A 16,990-nucleotide genomic window follows, 5' to 3' on the forward strand; every position below is an offset into this window, starting at 1 on the left:
AGTTTAAATTAGCTTATGTGGTGTATATTTCTAAATATATATGTGAGACACATAAGTCTAAGGGTTGTGTAGTATTTAAGTATGTAATATTATTCCTGCACAGGAGTGCTGGTTAGTTTCTGATTTCTGAGCATAATGAAGCTGCTGTTTGTAGCAGACTGTGCGCAGTACATGATGGGAGGCAACAGCGTACATACATAATGCACTGAAAGATGGGGATCAATAGAGGGCATGGTCCCACCATCACATTATTTTTATCTTTTTTTTTCTAGAAGTTTCAAAGCCGTCTCGACACCACCAGAAGTGAATTTGTGTGTGTGTGTGCGTGTGTGTGAAGTTTGATGAAACTGATTAGTTTCCAGACAAAGTACAGAGGACATGACCTCTGTGTCCTCACTATTAGCTGCGGCCCTGGTGGGGACATAAATGAAATTTGAAAGCACTCGTACAGAGAACGCACGCTCCATAATTAAACACATACACTTTCATTAAAAACTGAGATAACACGTGCAGATCTTTATTCTGAAGAAATGAAAAACCTTCAATCGCAGCCAATTAGCACAAACCAATCAGCACAAATAGAGGCCTCTACCTGACACCTAAAACCTTAAAAGAAGATGTCATATTTTTTGGATTATGCAAAGGCCCACTTTAATGTGTAAGTGCTGTCAGACTCAGTCGTAACTCTCCCTACAGCGTGAGTCAAAAGATGTACAAACTGTCCACACACGCATGCTGTACATGCATAATTTTTATAATGAGCTGCTCATCTGCGAGCCTGTGTGAATATATGAACTGAACTGAGCAGCATGAAGTGTGTGTGTGTGTGTGTGTGTGTGTGTGTGTGTGTGTGTGGGAGTGTTGGTGATGGGGGGGCTTTGTCTGTGATAACTATCACTGACTGGGTTAGGGCGAAGGTCTGTGATATCTCCCGGCCATCGACACACAGTGTTGCTGTTGAGACTCACCTCAGAGTCACCCTCTCTTCCTCTCCTCCTTCGCTCTCTCTCCTCTCCTCTCCTCTCCTCTCCTCTCCTCCAACCTCTCCCTCGCTGATTCCCAGGGCGTTTCAGTGCAGTTGTGTTTCACATGCAGGGTGTGTCTAGATGGCTGCTGCAGTGTGACCAGCACCCCATCTCCTCCCCTTGAGCCCCTCTCCTCCCTCAGATCCTCTTCTACCCTTTCGCCCTCGAGTCTCTTTCTTTCTGGACTCCTCCTCACGTTCGCTTCTCCTCCTCCTCTTCCCCTCTCCTCTCCTCACCTCACCCTCCTCTTCTCTCCTCTCTTCTCTTCTCTCCTCAGCGGCTGCATCTGACTGCACAGGTCTGTTTGGCATGCAGGAGGCTCCTGAGGCCTGGCGCGTCTAAAGGGCAGGGCGCCCAGAGGCAGGAGACGCGCCCTCACTGACAAACACCATCTACCCCAGACCCCCAAGCAACTAGCAGAAACCACAACACAGTCACAGCCGAGTCCAGGTCTAGCCTCATACATCTCCAAAACTGAGCTGCACATCTACACCCTGAAAGTAGGAGCCTTAACCTCTGCTTATTTTGAGAGCAGATTGCTCATCTGCTCTCAGGTGTTAAATGCCATGCGTATGGATCAAAGGATCTGCCTTGAGAACTGCATTAACTATGGATTGGCCTTCTCCTGGCTGAGAGGAGAAAGAGGAGATTGTTGGGAAACATTGACAAAGATGAAAATAGTAGAGGTAGTAGAGGACAGAGGACAGTTGTGGAGGTGTACTAAGCCGATGTCAGGCGGAAGCCGTCTGGGTGTCTCCCTCCATCCCTCACTCTATTATTCCTACCCATATTTTTACTCTTTCAAATGCATTTACATGTGCTAAGGTATTTCCCCCGGGAGCACGACTCCAATTCAGGGGGTAAGATAAGCCATCAAAGTCAGTGACAGAGAGGGCATATGGGTGACTCAATGACAGGCTGAGTGGAAGACAGTCAGGAGAGCTGCCATGACTTGTGCACACACACACACACACACACACACACACGCACATTGACACACATCGTGCACAATGATTTCATCTGCACAAGCTGCACCTTTACTTCACTATATAAAGACTGTACGCCACAGAAAAGAAGATATGAAAAAAGAAACCAGAGGATGCTGTGCATACACACACACACACACACACTTATACAGTACATACGGTTTTGCACGTACAATGGCATTTTCTCCCCAACAACTGCTCTTGTTTAGTATGCGCTTCCTTTGGTCTTGAGGAGGAATGATCCTCACTCTAATGAACTAGGGCCTGCCACTTGAATGTAAAACAGGATTTAACCCGTCTTCAATGTCAGAGCCCCTCCCTGGGGCTGCTTCAGACAACACACACACACACACACACACACACACATACTTGCAAATTCATGGAGATGCACACACACATACACACACACACACAAGCAAACCACCAATGTACACACACACACACATACATACATACGTACTTACATACATACACACACGGTGATGCTTGCCTGCATACAGCCTTTCATAAGTGAGACACTCTCCGTGTACTCTGTGCTTTTGTGTCAATTTCAAATGAATTTACGGTTTTCGCGGAATCCAACCAACCCGAGCGATGTCCTGCTTTATGCTTCAGGGTCACTCTCACCTGCACTACCGTTTACTTTTTTATTAAGGATCAATATTGCTGTGTTTTATTGTGTTTCGTCCTCTCCAGGGATATGCAACAATGCTCACCTGCTTTGTTGATAACACAGAAATCTTTTCTATTTATTCTAAAACTGATTCATCTCTTGTTTTTTTTATTCTTTTTTTTATTGCGTGTTGCTTCAATTTATGTTAGTCTCACACATATAGCAAAAGGCTGCACATGAACGTCTGTTCTATGTCTAAAACGTTGATGTTTTGTGAAGCAGGTGCGTGACAATAACTGCCATCAAGTCTGACAAATCTAACACATGCAAATGTAGTGTAGAGCAAACTTGATTACCTTAAAATATGTGTCCCGGATGATCTATTTGAATCACACAGGAAGCCTTAATTAACTATGCAAAACATAAATTGAATTATGCCATTTCATATATCTTAATTGTTGAATTTACGTGCTGCACAGAAGCAAGAAAGAAACAACAAAGCCTTGAGTTGTGCTCCTCTACTGGAATATTTTATTGTTATTGTCATCTGTATCACTGGTTTTTCTTTTTTACATTTGTTCATTTTATTTGATGAGTGGGTGGAGTATTCACAAAGATGGGAGGATAACGTTAGCTTCACAGTGATGGGCAAGGGGTTAGCTATTTAATTCAACCAAAAGAAAAAACAAACAAACAAACAAACAAACAAAACCAAAACAGACACACTTGTACAAGCGGGCGCACACGCACACAATCATACACTCACGTTATACCGTTAAACACCCGAGGATATGTGCACTCACACACATTTGTATGTGACAGCTACAGTATGGTTGTGTAGTGCACATTGAATCTGAACAATCAGAAATGTTTGTTTTTTTTCTTTTTTTTTTTTTTGTCTGTCAGACATCAGAGATTTCCACATAAACTGAGCCCTCAGTCGGAAATAAAAAAAACAGCTTACACACAGTGTCTGTCATTATGGCGTCATTTTGAAGACAGATTATATAAATTTAGGTGTATTTTAATCACAGATCAGTTCGAAGGGCTTTATTCCAAAGTGCTGGAGAATTATCTGATATTTATTTCTAAGTATTTGTATCATTGTTTATTATTGTGTGCGTGTGTGTGAACATTTTATTTTTTTAATAATAATGTGTTAACAAGAAGAGTCACATTTTCGAGATCACATTTAGGAATGAAGATTCTCAATTGTCTGAGCATCTTTTAGACGACTGCCAAATTGTTTGCGACACTTCAGTTCAAATGGGAGATAAAATATTCTGAGCACTAATTTAAAAATAGTGTTATTTCATTTTGTTTCATATAAAAACTGTTTTGTATTCCTAGTCCTGAGAGGAATTCCAATCAAACAGTGTGAAACTGAATTTAAAGTGTTTTATGTTTCCACTTTTTTAATCTAAAACTTTTTTTTTCCAGTTGACTGAATTGAACTGAAAACAATATCAGAATAATTCTGGTTTTTTTTTATTGACCTCTCATGGTCGTCTTTTTTTTTTATGACCACATGTGGTCTGTTTATTTTTTCTGCCTTTTTTAAAATGACCATTTATCCCCCCCACTACTACACTGTGGTCAAACTATGATATTAGTGACCACTCTTGCATTGTTTTCTGTTTTAACAGGCTCACGCAGTCTGTGTTAAGTGATGAAGTGCTTTGAGTTCACAACAGAACAAATTTTCAGTAAGTGCTCAGAAAAAAACACACAGAGGTTTAAATGATAATAAACACTTCTCTGGTCCAGCACCGTTTCCTCTCCTAAAAACATTTACAGAAATATAATTTTTTTTAAGAGAATAATAAAAACATATTTGGATGTTATTGTACATCCAATAAAACAATGTTATTCTGTCTGTCTAGACACATTTTTTACATCATACTTCCCTCTGTTTTATCTGGCGAAAATCAATAAAAACTTCCAAGAAATAAAAAAAAAGAAGAATATGGCTTTCATACACAAACACAATCGCAGCATCATACATAATATACTATAATTAATACTCAGTTAAACAAATGACCTTCCTACAATCAATCAACAGAAATAGCGTCCTGTCTGCATTGCATTTTCTTCCCTTATACATAATGGAATGTCTGGGACTACATTATTCATATTTTTGTCCCAACAGTGTGCTTTAAGTATGGCTGACTGATGAGTACTTGTTTTTATTATTATTATTATTCTTATTTTGAATCTCAATACAAAAACACCAGAGGGCTGTCTCCATCTATTTTAAGGGAAACCATATAATCAAAGTCTCACCTGGATCTCAGTGTAAGAGATGATTTATATAATACTGCAATAATAAAAATTTATATTCCAAAGTCACTTTCCTTCCTACAGACAAGTGTCCATCTCTTTCTACTGGCTTTAGGGTTAATTGGGTTAATTGGAGTGACAGTGAGGAGGATGTGAGCTGAGGGTCTTTATGGTTTTGTCTCTATATACAATATGGCTTCTCTGAGTGGAAGAGACACAGAAATCAACACAGTCATCTAGAGAAAGACACAGAGTTCATTATTGTTGTAGAGACGGAAAGTCTTGAGGGACAACCAGTCAAAAGTTTCCATGTCCCGTTTTCTCTGAGAGTCACTGTCACTTGTCCACAACAGGCAGACACAATAATTCCCGATGGCAGCGACTTGTCACATATTTTAGATCACAGTTATTCAACTCAATGTCCAATTAGTAGAGTCCTTAGAGGCTTAATGTCCTGCCACTTCTGTCTTTACTGCCCTTTTCAGTGTCTCTCTTTCTGTTCTCATCTGTCACTGCTCCGTCCTTCATTTTTATCTTCTCCTCTCACCTCCACCCCTCTGAGCCTCAGTCCTCCTCAGAGCCTGCAGCCCCCCTCAGTCCATTCATACAGAAGGGCAGGCCGGAAGAGAAAGGGCTGTCAGACGGGGAGAAACCACTGAAGGGTGGCAAGCCGGCCAACCGCTGTAGGTGGGGGAAGAAGGCTGGCGGGGGTCCCTTGTGGTGGTCCGTGCGTAGCTGCAGGCCATCGCTGTGTCCTGCGCTGTGGTGGTGGGAGGGGGGCAGCTCAGGTGGAGCGTAGCGGATAGTGCTGGGAGCGTAGAGGCTCTGAGGGCCCTGCGGGCCAAGGGCAAGGGGGTGGAAGAGGACCCGCCCCGCTGCACCGCCTGCAGCCAGTCTCTGGAGCAGCTCAAAGTCAGGGCCGTTACCTGCACCACCACTGCTCCGACTGACTACCCCCGACACGGACCTCTCATCACGGGGGAGCGGGGAGGACACGGACATGGCGGGAGACAAAGCCGGGGACGGGGGAGTGAACAACCCTTTTGGGGGAGCCTCACTGCTGGAGGAAGAGTCGGGGATCGGGGTGGTGGGGCTGTCGCCGTTGAGGCTGCTGGAGGGTGTGTGTGCATGTGAGGGTTGGGGCTGGGTGGTGTGTGAGGTGGAGGTTTGTGTGTGTGACCCCCAGCGCCCTCCGGTGGTTAGGGCTTCATGTTCAGTCTTGATGCTGGGGCTGCCGGGCAGGGGAGACGGGGTTACTACGCTCTTCAGCTGCTGGATCACAGCTCGGCCGTTATGCACCCTGCTGCTCCTCTCCCCTCGAGTCGGGGTGTCTCCACCCCTACTCTGTTTACCTCCTCTCCCGCCGTCTTCCTGTTTCAGTCTGTCACTGTCTCCCCCCTGGTCCCACTCTGTCTCTTCCTCCTCCTCCCCGTCGCTTTCGCTCGCCAGGTCAGAGGAGGCTGACACACTCTCCTCTGCGTGACGAAGCTCTTCCAGCCTGCGGCGGGTTTCAGGAGGTGCGCCCTCGGGTTCGGACCTCAGTAGACGCTTCCTCCTGTCCTCTGATTGGATGGCGGTGGCTGTGAATTTGTCTCTGCCTTTAGCGTCAGGGTCACTCTTCCCCAATGAACCCTTCACTGGCTGCAAGCCTGAGGAGGAAGGGAGATTTTTATGATAAGAAGTGGTACAGGCAGGTGTTTCTGTGTGTCAGCGGGCATCATGGTGGGATAGTGATATGTGTGTCGCTTCCTACCTCGGGCCTGTGGGGAGCTGTCAGTGGGGGGCGAGCTAACTCGAAGTCGCTCTGCTCTTATGTTCTCTGGTAGTTGCAGCAGGTCCAGGGGAGTGTCGGGTAACTCTGTTCGACTGGATGGATGGAGTGATGGACAGATGTTAAAATGGAGAAAGGGAGGGAGAAAAAGGTGGACGTAAAAACAAATGATCATCTACCACTTAAAAGCACTTACAGCTTTAAAAAAAAAAAAAAAAAAACACACACTAGTGCTGTACTGATTTGAGTGAATACTTAGTGATGGAAACAACATATAATCAGCCTAATAACAACCTCCAATAGCCAAACTGCCTCACACCCTTCTAACCTCCACCTAACACACACCCAATTCTGCAAACAACAGCCCTTATCGCACATACACAAGCGCTGACACGCAAACAGACAGACAGGCAGACCCCGCCTTTTAAGACACACACACACACACACACACACACACAGAAACACACACACTATGCCCCACTCAGCAGCCCACCTATACACAGTTAAGCTCAGACAAGGAGGAGGCTGTTGGAGAAGTTAATGAGCTCTTGTAATTACAGCACTAATTAACTAAAACACCATTCAGCCCCAAAATTCTGACATCCATTTGTTGTAATTATATAGCTTCAGTCCAATTAGCATTGAAATTCAGCCTACTCTTCTTGTTTTTGTCTGACTGCTCGGTCGCCGTGCACGTATTTCTGTTATGTACTGTGTATGTGTGTGTGTATACAATGAGTACTTGCATCAGTGTCTGGGTGAATGTGTGTGTGTGTATACAAGAGAGAAATACTGAAAAAGCACATTTTGTTGAGGTTACTGCAGTTGTAGCCCGCGCAGTAAATAAATAAAGCCTTAAAGAAAAGTAATACTACATTTAAAGGGTAATTTAAACTTAAACAGAAAACAGCTGTCCTTAATCAGTTTTAAAGCCCTCTTATAAGATCATGTCCGCCAATGCAGAGTAAAGACATTAAACGGTGAGTAAGTAATGCTGTATTGCTGTTTACAGATAAGTGAACAGCAATACAGCAGCTTATAAAACTGAAATTTGATTAACGTTATTTAATCTCAGTACAAAAACAAATAAATATATACAAATATGACATAAAAAGGAAAGTAATTCATTAAAAAAATCAAACAATTAGACTGTCCATGATAGCATAATGCACTGTGAAAGCTCTTTAAAGCTCTGGGTCATGTTCAGCAACTGAATTACTAAAAATGATCTGTCATTACAACTGGAAAAATAGCCAGCAATTAAATAAAAGCAGATCCACTAACTCTAATCTGTTTTTGAGGGCATAAAAATATAAAATTCATCTAAAATCTATTAAACATAGGATGATTTAAGAGAACTAAATTTTTTGTCATCTTATAATTTTCAATAAAAATTTAGTTATATTCAATATTTATATAAAAATGTAAAATAAGTATTAACTTTTTAAACTTAACATTAACTGGTAATGTGCTGTGCTTTGATGTCACTGTTTTGAGAGTATCCTCGTCAGTTTTCTGACATGTTGGAGGGAGCGAAACTCTTCCAATAATCCCTCCGCATTTCATCATCTATCCCTTCAAAGGATCTCTGTACACAGTATGGTGCCCGCATATATAAACTTGCTTCACATCAGCAGTCCTGGAATAAAAAAAGTGCGGCTCCGTTATGGTTGTACTGACCTCAGGACATAGTTGACCCATATGACGTTACGTTCGTGAGGGGCTTTGTGGTTGATGGAGACAGTGGCAGTAGACTGGATCCACAGGTAGCCTCCTCTCCTCTGGAGCCAACGGTAGTAGCCGGTCACCACTTGGCCTTTCCTCAGCACTGAGAGGAGATGGACAAAATGTGGAAAGAAAGGATGTATAACAGGACATGGGAGATGAGAGGAGGGAAGAGAAAAAGCCGGTTATTTGTTTAGCAGTTCATGATGACGGCAGCAGAGGGCGCCTATCACAACAACACAGACTCTCCTTGATTCATCAAGCCCCCCCAAGTTTAGACAATGTGTATGCTAAAGAGGGTGGGGCTGAATTTCATACACTACATATGCATAAGGATGCGACTCACGGTCCTCATGGCTCTGCCGGAGGTTTTCCAGGTCTTCTACGTGGATGAAGTGGTAACAGGTCTGTCCCACGACCTCTGCTGGGGTCAGATCCATATACTCTGAGATCCTGTAAATAAAAACAACGACAAAAAAATAAAATAAAATAAAATAAAAAACACATTTGTCTCTTAAGCAGAAGCAGATGTGTCTTCTACAACCACCATCTGGCAGGGTGTTCTGCCAGCTACTCATGAGAAAACATGAAAGTGGGAGCGCTTGAAAAGCGATACAAGATTTACCATATAAAAAAAAAAAGCATTTGTATGTATTCAACAGCTTTACCTTAATACCCTTACCTGTTTTCACAATATGTGACCTGTAGGTCCATGTTCACTCGGAAGACAAACATTTGGCTCTCCATGCGGACTTCATTAAGCGTGGAGGGTGGGAGCGTGTGTGCCAGTGCAACCAAACCCATCGGTCGACGCACTGAGCGCGTGGAGCCCGGCACGAGAGCAGGGCGGCAACGGATTCGTCCTGTCACATGGATTACCTGACATACAGAAGACAAGGTCATTTTCACAGGTCGAATTGATTGATGCATTCGAAGGTGGATACACAATCAAGGATGAAGAAAATAACAGTAGCAACAAGAGGAATTAACATTCATTAATATACATTTAATATAAACACAATACAAAGTTAGACGGTGAGCTGAATAATGCAGCAGTGCTGGTATTACAGCTGTGAGCACAGTAAACTGTTATGTGCAGCGGTCCAGTGTGAAATAAGGTCACAGCCATAAAATACGCTGAAAACGATCAAGTTGACAGTGCTATGAAACCCTGGCAGAGCAAAACAAAACGACGAGGGTCTCCTTGCTGTTTTATTCTTCCACGAACAAGCAGGTAAACAGGAAAGTGTGAACAATACAAGGTGTGTTCTCAAATTATGGTAAATTATTGTACCTTGTATCCAGAGGACTTGACGTGCAGGCCTCTTTTGGTGAGCGTGGACTTCATGCGGATGAAGAAGCCACGGTCGGGAGGATCGTCAGCAGGAGAATGAGGACTAGAGGGAGCTGTAGAGGAGGAGAAAAGAAGATGTAAAATAAAAATATCCACCCAACAGAATTTGTCATAAATGTAATTACTTTTACAGCATTTTCCTTCTATTTCTTTCAGTTTTCTTTTGATAAGCTCTTATCATAATCAGTACCAGGTTCAGGGGTACCAGCTAGGGAGGAGGTGGATGCAGAGCTGGAAGCACTCTCAGGGGCCGTGAGGCAACCGGCTTCGGCCCTCAGGTGAGGCCTGATTCCCAGCCGCTCGGCCATTTCGACATGGTCCGCTGGGTGGATGTAGTCAAACACGCTGCTGCCGGTCAGCTCCACCTGAAGGGAAACACGTACGCTGATCAAAAACAGAAGCTTAGAGCACATATACCTGCACATGGGGCGGGTGCACACACGTGAGCCCACACACACACACACACACACACACACACACACACACACAGAGGAAAAAAATCAATATACGTTATGACAGGAAAATGAAAGCGCTGCTCTGGGATACAACTCAACAAGGAGTGTGGAGGTTGTAAGACATTCCCACACACACACACACACACACACACACACACACACACACACATGCACATACATTTAAGTCCGGTCTCAGAGGACCAAGTGACTACAGTATTACACAAATAAAACCAGGGGAGATAAAAATCAATTGTATTTGCTGATTAAAAACAGGTGAACTCCAAGTATCTCCAAAGGTCACATTACTATTCTTCTTATTCCCCGTGTCCCTCCCTGCTCCTTCATTCAGTTAGTCTATCCCAGAAAGCATAAAGAGCAACGCAACAGCTCATACAGCTCTATATGATCCTATCATCATAATGCATCACAGTCGCATCTCTAATCATTTAAAGGTAATGGTGGCGCTGCTCTTGCATGGCATCCATAAAAGCAGCACAATCGGAGCAGATGTGATTCCATCTGAAGCTGTATAAATGAGTGCGCGTGTGAGACAGTATGCATGCTTACACACATGTATGTAACTTCTATTACATCTGTGACTGTGTGTGTGTGTGTGTGTGTGTGTGTGTGTGTGTGTCTGTGCATGTGTGCATGTGTGTGTGTGTGTGTGCCAATACCATCCCATCTGATAAAGCCGTGGCTGCAGCAGCCTCACACCCTTGTCTGTAGGACACAGCCATTTATTACCGGATTAGAGCCATTTACTGCAGGCTTTATGGGAGCTTCAGCAGGCCCTCAAGGACATCACAGCCGGGGGAAAGGAAGAAGTGGGGAATGGGGAAGGTGGGTGCGGAGGAATGAAAGCGGTGGACGATGAGTGAACAGAGGGGGGTAAAGATGGAGGAAACCCCACCGAGTGAAAAAGGATAAGAGAGGGGACGGAGGTTCTTAGCCCAGACAGAGTTCAATCTCTTAGGGGATGCCCTGTGTTTTGTAATTGTGCCACCTGTAGTCAACAGATTAAATACTAGATTTGACCATATGGAGTAATTTCCCTACATACTAAAAAAATTATCAGACTTTGAAGACGTCTAACATAAATGAGATTTTCTTCACCTATATTTGAGAGTGACGGTGATGATTAAGACAAGAACTGTAGAGAAAGACAGGTGTACAAGATGAAAAAAGGCTCCCAGATACAAATGAACCATGGTACCATTGTAGTCAAAACGTATGTATCTTAACCATTATGCCACTGGCTGCCATGATAAGTATAAGTATAAGTATTAAAGGCCTCGTTGATTTAAATACTTAACGCAGAGGGTCATATGAAATGTCATTCGTCAACACAATGACATAAAAACACATTTTGTAATCTTATTTTCTTTGTTTTATGGTTCAGTTATCTCTTGTTATAAGCAAAATATAGATTCAATCATTTTATGAAATATTTTTAATCCCTCTGTTTTCTCTTTCTGTAAAATTTTAAAATATATTTTTGAACTATCTTGAACTCTAAGGTGAAACTGATCGAATCAAGAGTGATTTTGGAGTGACTGTAGCCAACCCTGCCCATCACTTAAAACACTACTTGATAATCGCTTGTAGGTCATAGCAGCCACTGTGACAAAGAGAGGCTCTGGCAGTAGCTAGCAGAGTAATATAGGAGGTGTGTGTTTGGATCAGAGTTGGCTTTGATTACATTTCCAAAGAACGGTCTAACATATTAATTTCTCCCTCGTCCTGCTTCTTTTGATCCAACAACAGGTGTGGGTGGACACTAGCGCTTCCAATACGGCTCTATTTCTCATGACACCCAACCATGCGCTGTTTTCAGTAACTTTTGAGGAATCCAGTCACATTATAAAATACATAAAAATAATCTAACTCCTTTTTCACAGTGACTCTAAACCTTCAATCACTGATTTGTGACGACTTCAGCAGAGACAAGTTATGAACGTCACACTTATGACATGTTATGACTTTTTAAGCGTGTGAGAAAACTGTTATTTACATGTCCAGCAGTTACTGAGCAACATTATCAATATTAGCGATCATGATTGAGTCTCATTTCTGGCCACCTGGGGAACTTAAGTTCAATATTCACTCTCTTTTAGCACTCTCTTTTTTGGTCTCCACCAACTCCTGAAGCAAATATCTGGCTCTTCACCAGCTAGCCACTGTAGTGTCTTGAGCTTTCTTTGCTGAAAGCAGCTGCCTGCGGTGGTAGAAAACGACACTATGAGATCAGGGAGAGTGAACCAAAACAATAAAGTTGTGGGCCAGATAAGATTGCTGTAACACTCAGTAAAGTTGAGGGGAGCTGTGGATTCAGGTCATAATTTTTTGTGGGCTCATCACTACAAATGACTCCTTTCACATTATTTTGTGTCTTTAAGTTGTGTGGCTTAGTTGGCACAAGATCACAGTGATTAACCATAAATACAATCAACAATCGAAGTTGATCGTCGCCAAAAATAAAAAGGGGTTCACGGTACAAAATCAGTACTGCAACTCTCTCAAGAAGAAGTATATCTGCAAATTATTTTTAATTCTATAAAAAAAATCCTTTAAACGTAATGCTCCGTCACGTACGAGGCCTTAAAAATAAATATTCCGTGTATTAAGTGGGTTACATTGAAAGCTTCACAACATCCTGAATCTACAGGATAAGTGTTTCCTTCTGACCCCTCTTCTCTTCATTATGCAGATATAACGTCAGCAGCGTAATTACTAGGTGCTGGATTCCTTTGCCGCATTTGTTTGCATCTTCGCATTAAGAGGCTGGATATATGACAAGTAAATGGTTTCTAAAACTCTAGACAGATCTTGTTTCAGGCATCTTTTATTACCGATTATACTGAGATTGATCGATCTATCTGTCCATCTATCTATGTATCTATGGACAAGGTGTGTTTTATGAATAGCGATTCTTCAGCAAGGGGAATTCTTGTCCTTTTTAAACAAGGAAATTTACCTCTGCTCACTGAACACTGGACTGGCCATCTGAAAGAGACACAATCCCCAGGCCCTGTGGTATTGAAAAACAAGGTAGAGAGACAAACAGGTCCTTATGGGCTTTACCGGGCTTAAGACCTATCCGAATAATATCACTCCATCACAGGCAGGAGGGAGGGATTGAAAAAAGATCAGACAGAAATGAGAAGATGAGAAAGAGACGGAGCGATTGAGAGGATGAGTCAGGCTCAGACATAAAAACAGGTATAGAATGTGGCGCGAAGAGAGACGTGAGGAGAGACCGAGATCATTCAAATCTCCCTCAGTGTGTGTTTGTGTGCGTATGCAAGCACACGGCGTGCCTCTGTTTCTCTGCGTATGTGACTAGACTGTCTGTTTTTGTGTCTCCTGCCGTCATTGTGTGTCATTGTTTGTGTGAGCAGTTGTCTGTCAGTGCATCTGTGTGAACCTGTGTGTGTGTGTGTCTGTGTGTAGACATGCACGTGCATGTATGTATGGCAGGGTGGTGGGGATGAGGGGGGAGGAAAGGGGGAAGAGGAGGGCAGCAAGCAGGGGAAGGAGAGACATGATATAAATAATAGCAGGGGGCTTTAATATGTATGAGGCATCCGGGCAGTGGTCCACAACACACTCTCAGCCCTCAGCCCTCACTGACTGATGGGAGAGGAGAGAGGGAGGGAGGGGGAGAGGGGGGAGGGGGAGCGGGGGCTGCATACTAACCATTCCCAGATCAATTCTCTCCTCCCTTAATCTACCATCCTTCCTCCCTTCTCTTTACCCCATTTATTCCCTTTCTTCCCCCTCCTAGCTCATACTCTTACTTCATCCATCCTTTCGACCTCTCCTCCCTCCAGTTCTTCACCTTCTCCAGCCTTTTGTCTCTTTCTTCTCCGTCTCCATCTCCATCCATCCTTCTCTTGCCACTTCTACTTCCCCCTCCCTTCATCTGCTGTGGCATTCCCGGGGTTTATCCCCACGCTCCCAAGCCTGGAGACCCAGCGTGAGGAAAAATGATACTTAGATGCATCAGGGGAGTGGGCGGCAGGCTGTGCCCTTGGTCAAGGTGCCTGACCTGGGCTAAGCCGGCTAAGCAACCCCCCTCTGTCAGGGGAGAAGCCCAGGGTGTAAGCCAGGGCAGAGGGGTCAGACAGGGGGGACAGGAGATGCAGGGTAGGGGCGGTCCACAGGGGCGACATGCCCTCTAAAACAAACCACCAGTTACACTTTTCCACTCAGAACATCGTCTGTTTGTCTGTCCTTCCTCTCTCCCCTGTGTCCGCCTCTACTCGCCAACAAAGTACATCGAAATGTTTTTGTCCTCTCCCTCCCACCTTTTCTTTCTCTCTTTTTGTGTGTTTTTCTTTCTCGCTGTATGTGTCCATAAACACACTATATACTCCCTCTCAGATATCCCCCTTACTCATCATCGTCAACTCCATCTGCCCTTTCAGGTTGCCTCTCTTACTCGTCATAAACCCCCTCCATCCGCGCTCGCGCTCATATTTTCAGGAAGGTAAACGTGGCGTTGTATGTTCAAGGTTTTGAACGTAATCTTCGATCATAAATAATTTCATTAGAATGCTGATGGCTTAGGCCCTGTTTGAGTAGATGTGATGGGTTAGGCCATCTGCTCAGCTGATAAGAACAGCTCTGTTTTATTAGCATCTCCACCAAAGCCTCGGCTGTCTTGTTTACCTAGGCAATCCCAAGGCGAATTTCATTCCTACTGCACATTTAAACTCTATTTACACACTCAGACTCTCCCTTTTCTCTTTACCACTGTCTCTCTTTCCCTCCTATATGCCTCTCCTTTGTTTTCCCCCTCTCTCGTAATTGTCTGTCTGCTTCTATATGTTTCTCTCCGTCTCTCTCTATCGTCCCTTTTTTGCTCCGTCTTCTGGCTTTCACCCACAAAACTTCCTGCTTTGGCTGGTTATCTTCGATTCTTTGCCCTTAAATGTTTTAATCTGTATGTTCGACTGAGCATGTGTGCATTATTTATGTGCCCAAGAAACTCTAGGGCAGGTGCAAACAAACAGCTTGAACAGGTGAGGCTTATATTTTTCTCGTACGTAATACTCACATATGTTAAAAGAGTTATAGGCCACTATAATCACTCCTTTCCATATTGTGAAGAAATGTCTTCGTAATGTAGAGCCGACACACCTAGCTGCTGAAGTTGCTGCCCTTCATCAAAAAATGTGAAGTGAAAAACTGTAATTAGTCATCCTGGGCTGCTTGTGTTTTCTCCTACGAGTTTCCTATGCCAGTACAGGTTGTTGATGGTAAATACAACATTAAAGAGCAACTTAATGTTGAGATGGTGATTGCATGTAGTAGTCTCCTATTCAGTAATGAATGTATCCCTTCCTATCTTTGCTCTATAATCATAACTGTGAGGAATATAATTAAAGAACACAACAAATCGAAACCTACGCCTTAGGTACATTCCCGGTGAGACTCCACTTAGTCCCTTGTGTCAAGTATACATTTTAAAAAGATGGATGGCATCCTCACTCTGTGTAAAAAGTTAAGCTTGAAGCTTCAGCAGTCTGAGTTACACAAGTCAAGAGGGTATTGACCTGGTCGTTGTAGTCACATAATGTCTGTGTCATGTCCTGGAAACAAACCTACATGCAGCTGCCAGAAAGTATCCCTCTGCCATGGCTTGGCAAGGAAGCCCTGCCCATGTTATATTCAGATATTACAGTCATTTCATGCTAAGAAGTCTGCAACTTTACCCACTTTGATTTGTCTGCCTGACTTGACTTTTAGTGCTGTGGATTTTGTCCCCTCGTCTCTCACATCATAGTCATGTTGAGATGTTTCCGCTTTACAGCCAGTATAGATGAGAGAAATGATTACAGTGACCAATGACTCTCGCACCATAAATATAGCGTGGAAGTATTGTACTAAGACAGAGGAGAAAAAAAATCCAATCGCATCCTTTAACGTCACCGAGGGTAGACCCTCAATCACACCAAATTTCCACATTTAAAAAAACACTCTGTTACTTGTGTTACTGTAGCACTAACTTCCCTCTTTTTCTCTGTCCTCCTCATGCTGTACCGATTCGTCTTACTTCGAAACATCTCTCTCTTATCACACCTCTCCTCCTTTCCTCCCCCTCTCTTTCTCTCTCCGGCTGTCTCTATCTATCTTCCCATCCCCCTTGGTGTTTTTTCCCCCTCCCTACAATCAATGTGGCTTTTAAGATGCCTATCGATTTGTTCCCCTAGACAGGCCCAGCGCGCTGGGGCGACACTTTGATTGCTGGGCCAGTAATTACTGTTATTATTTATGCATCTGGGCAAAATGGCAGGACTTAACATTCACAGTACAAGAGGCCACAGGCAATCAACAGAGGTGAGCACCTGGAGAGGGAGAGAGAGCGGTAGAGAGAGCTAGAGAGAGACTAGCATTGCCCCCGTGAGAGTTGCACTCCAGAGATGAGCGCAAAGAGTGCAGTCAAAGATATTCACACTCACACTCACACACACACACACACACACACACACATACACACACACATGCACAAACACACACACTCCTGGGAGGGGATATGAAAGCGTAAGCAGAAGATCGACACATGTGTGCAAATGCATTTGTATACAAAGGATTATTTGAGTGTGTGTGTGTGTGTGTGTGTGTGTGTGTGTGTGTGTGTGCGCAACAAGGTCGTCTTACCTGTGAGAGTCCCAGGTAGATAGAAACTGTCTCTGAAATGTAGAGGAACCGTCCCTCATGACTGACCACGAACACGAACCCATCCAGAGACTGTGTGCATAAAAAAGACACACAC

General features: G+C 43.7%; 1 protein-coding gene across 1 annotated transcript in view; it reads right to left on the bottom strand.

Annotated features, from left to right (window-relative positions):
- Nucleotides 1-4,154: 4,154 nt before the first annotated feature.
- The window catches only part of npas1 (neuronal PAS domain protein 1), a 35,230-nt gene continuing 22,394 nt past the window's right edge, over nucleotides 4,155-16,990 (bottom strand). Inside the window, exons 5-12 of the mRNA XM_010753393.3 lie at nucleotides 16,876-16,965; nucleotides 9,945-10,119; nucleotides 9,695-9,807; nucleotides 9,083-9,279; nucleotides 8,747-8,853; nucleotides 8,356-8,503; nucleotides 6,658-6,770; nucleotides 4,155-6,553 (exon numbers count right to left, since the gene is read on the bottom strand). Of these exons, the coding sequence (XP_010751695.2) occupies nucleotides 5,469-6,553; nucleotides 6,658-6,770; nucleotides 8,356-8,503; nucleotides 8,747-8,853; nucleotides 9,083-9,279; nucleotides 9,695-9,807; nucleotides 9,945-10,119; nucleotides 16,876-16,965 (2,028 nt within the window). The 3' untranslated portion in view covers nucleotides 4,155-5,468. The remainder of the gene's footprint in view (nucleotides 6,554-6,657; nucleotides 6,771-8,355; nucleotides 8,504-8,746; nucleotides 8,854-9,082; nucleotides 9,280-9,694; nucleotides 9,808-9,944; nucleotides 10,120-16,875; nucleotides 16,966-16,990) is intronic.

Source organism: Larimichthys crocea, chromosome VII, assembly GCF_000972845.2.
Source record: "Larimichthys crocea isolate SSNF chromosome VII, L_crocea_2.0, whole genome shotgun sequence".
NCBI classification, from domain to species: domain Eukaryota; kingdom Metazoa; phylum Chordata; class Actinopteri; family Sciaenidae; genus Larimichthys; species Larimichthys crocea.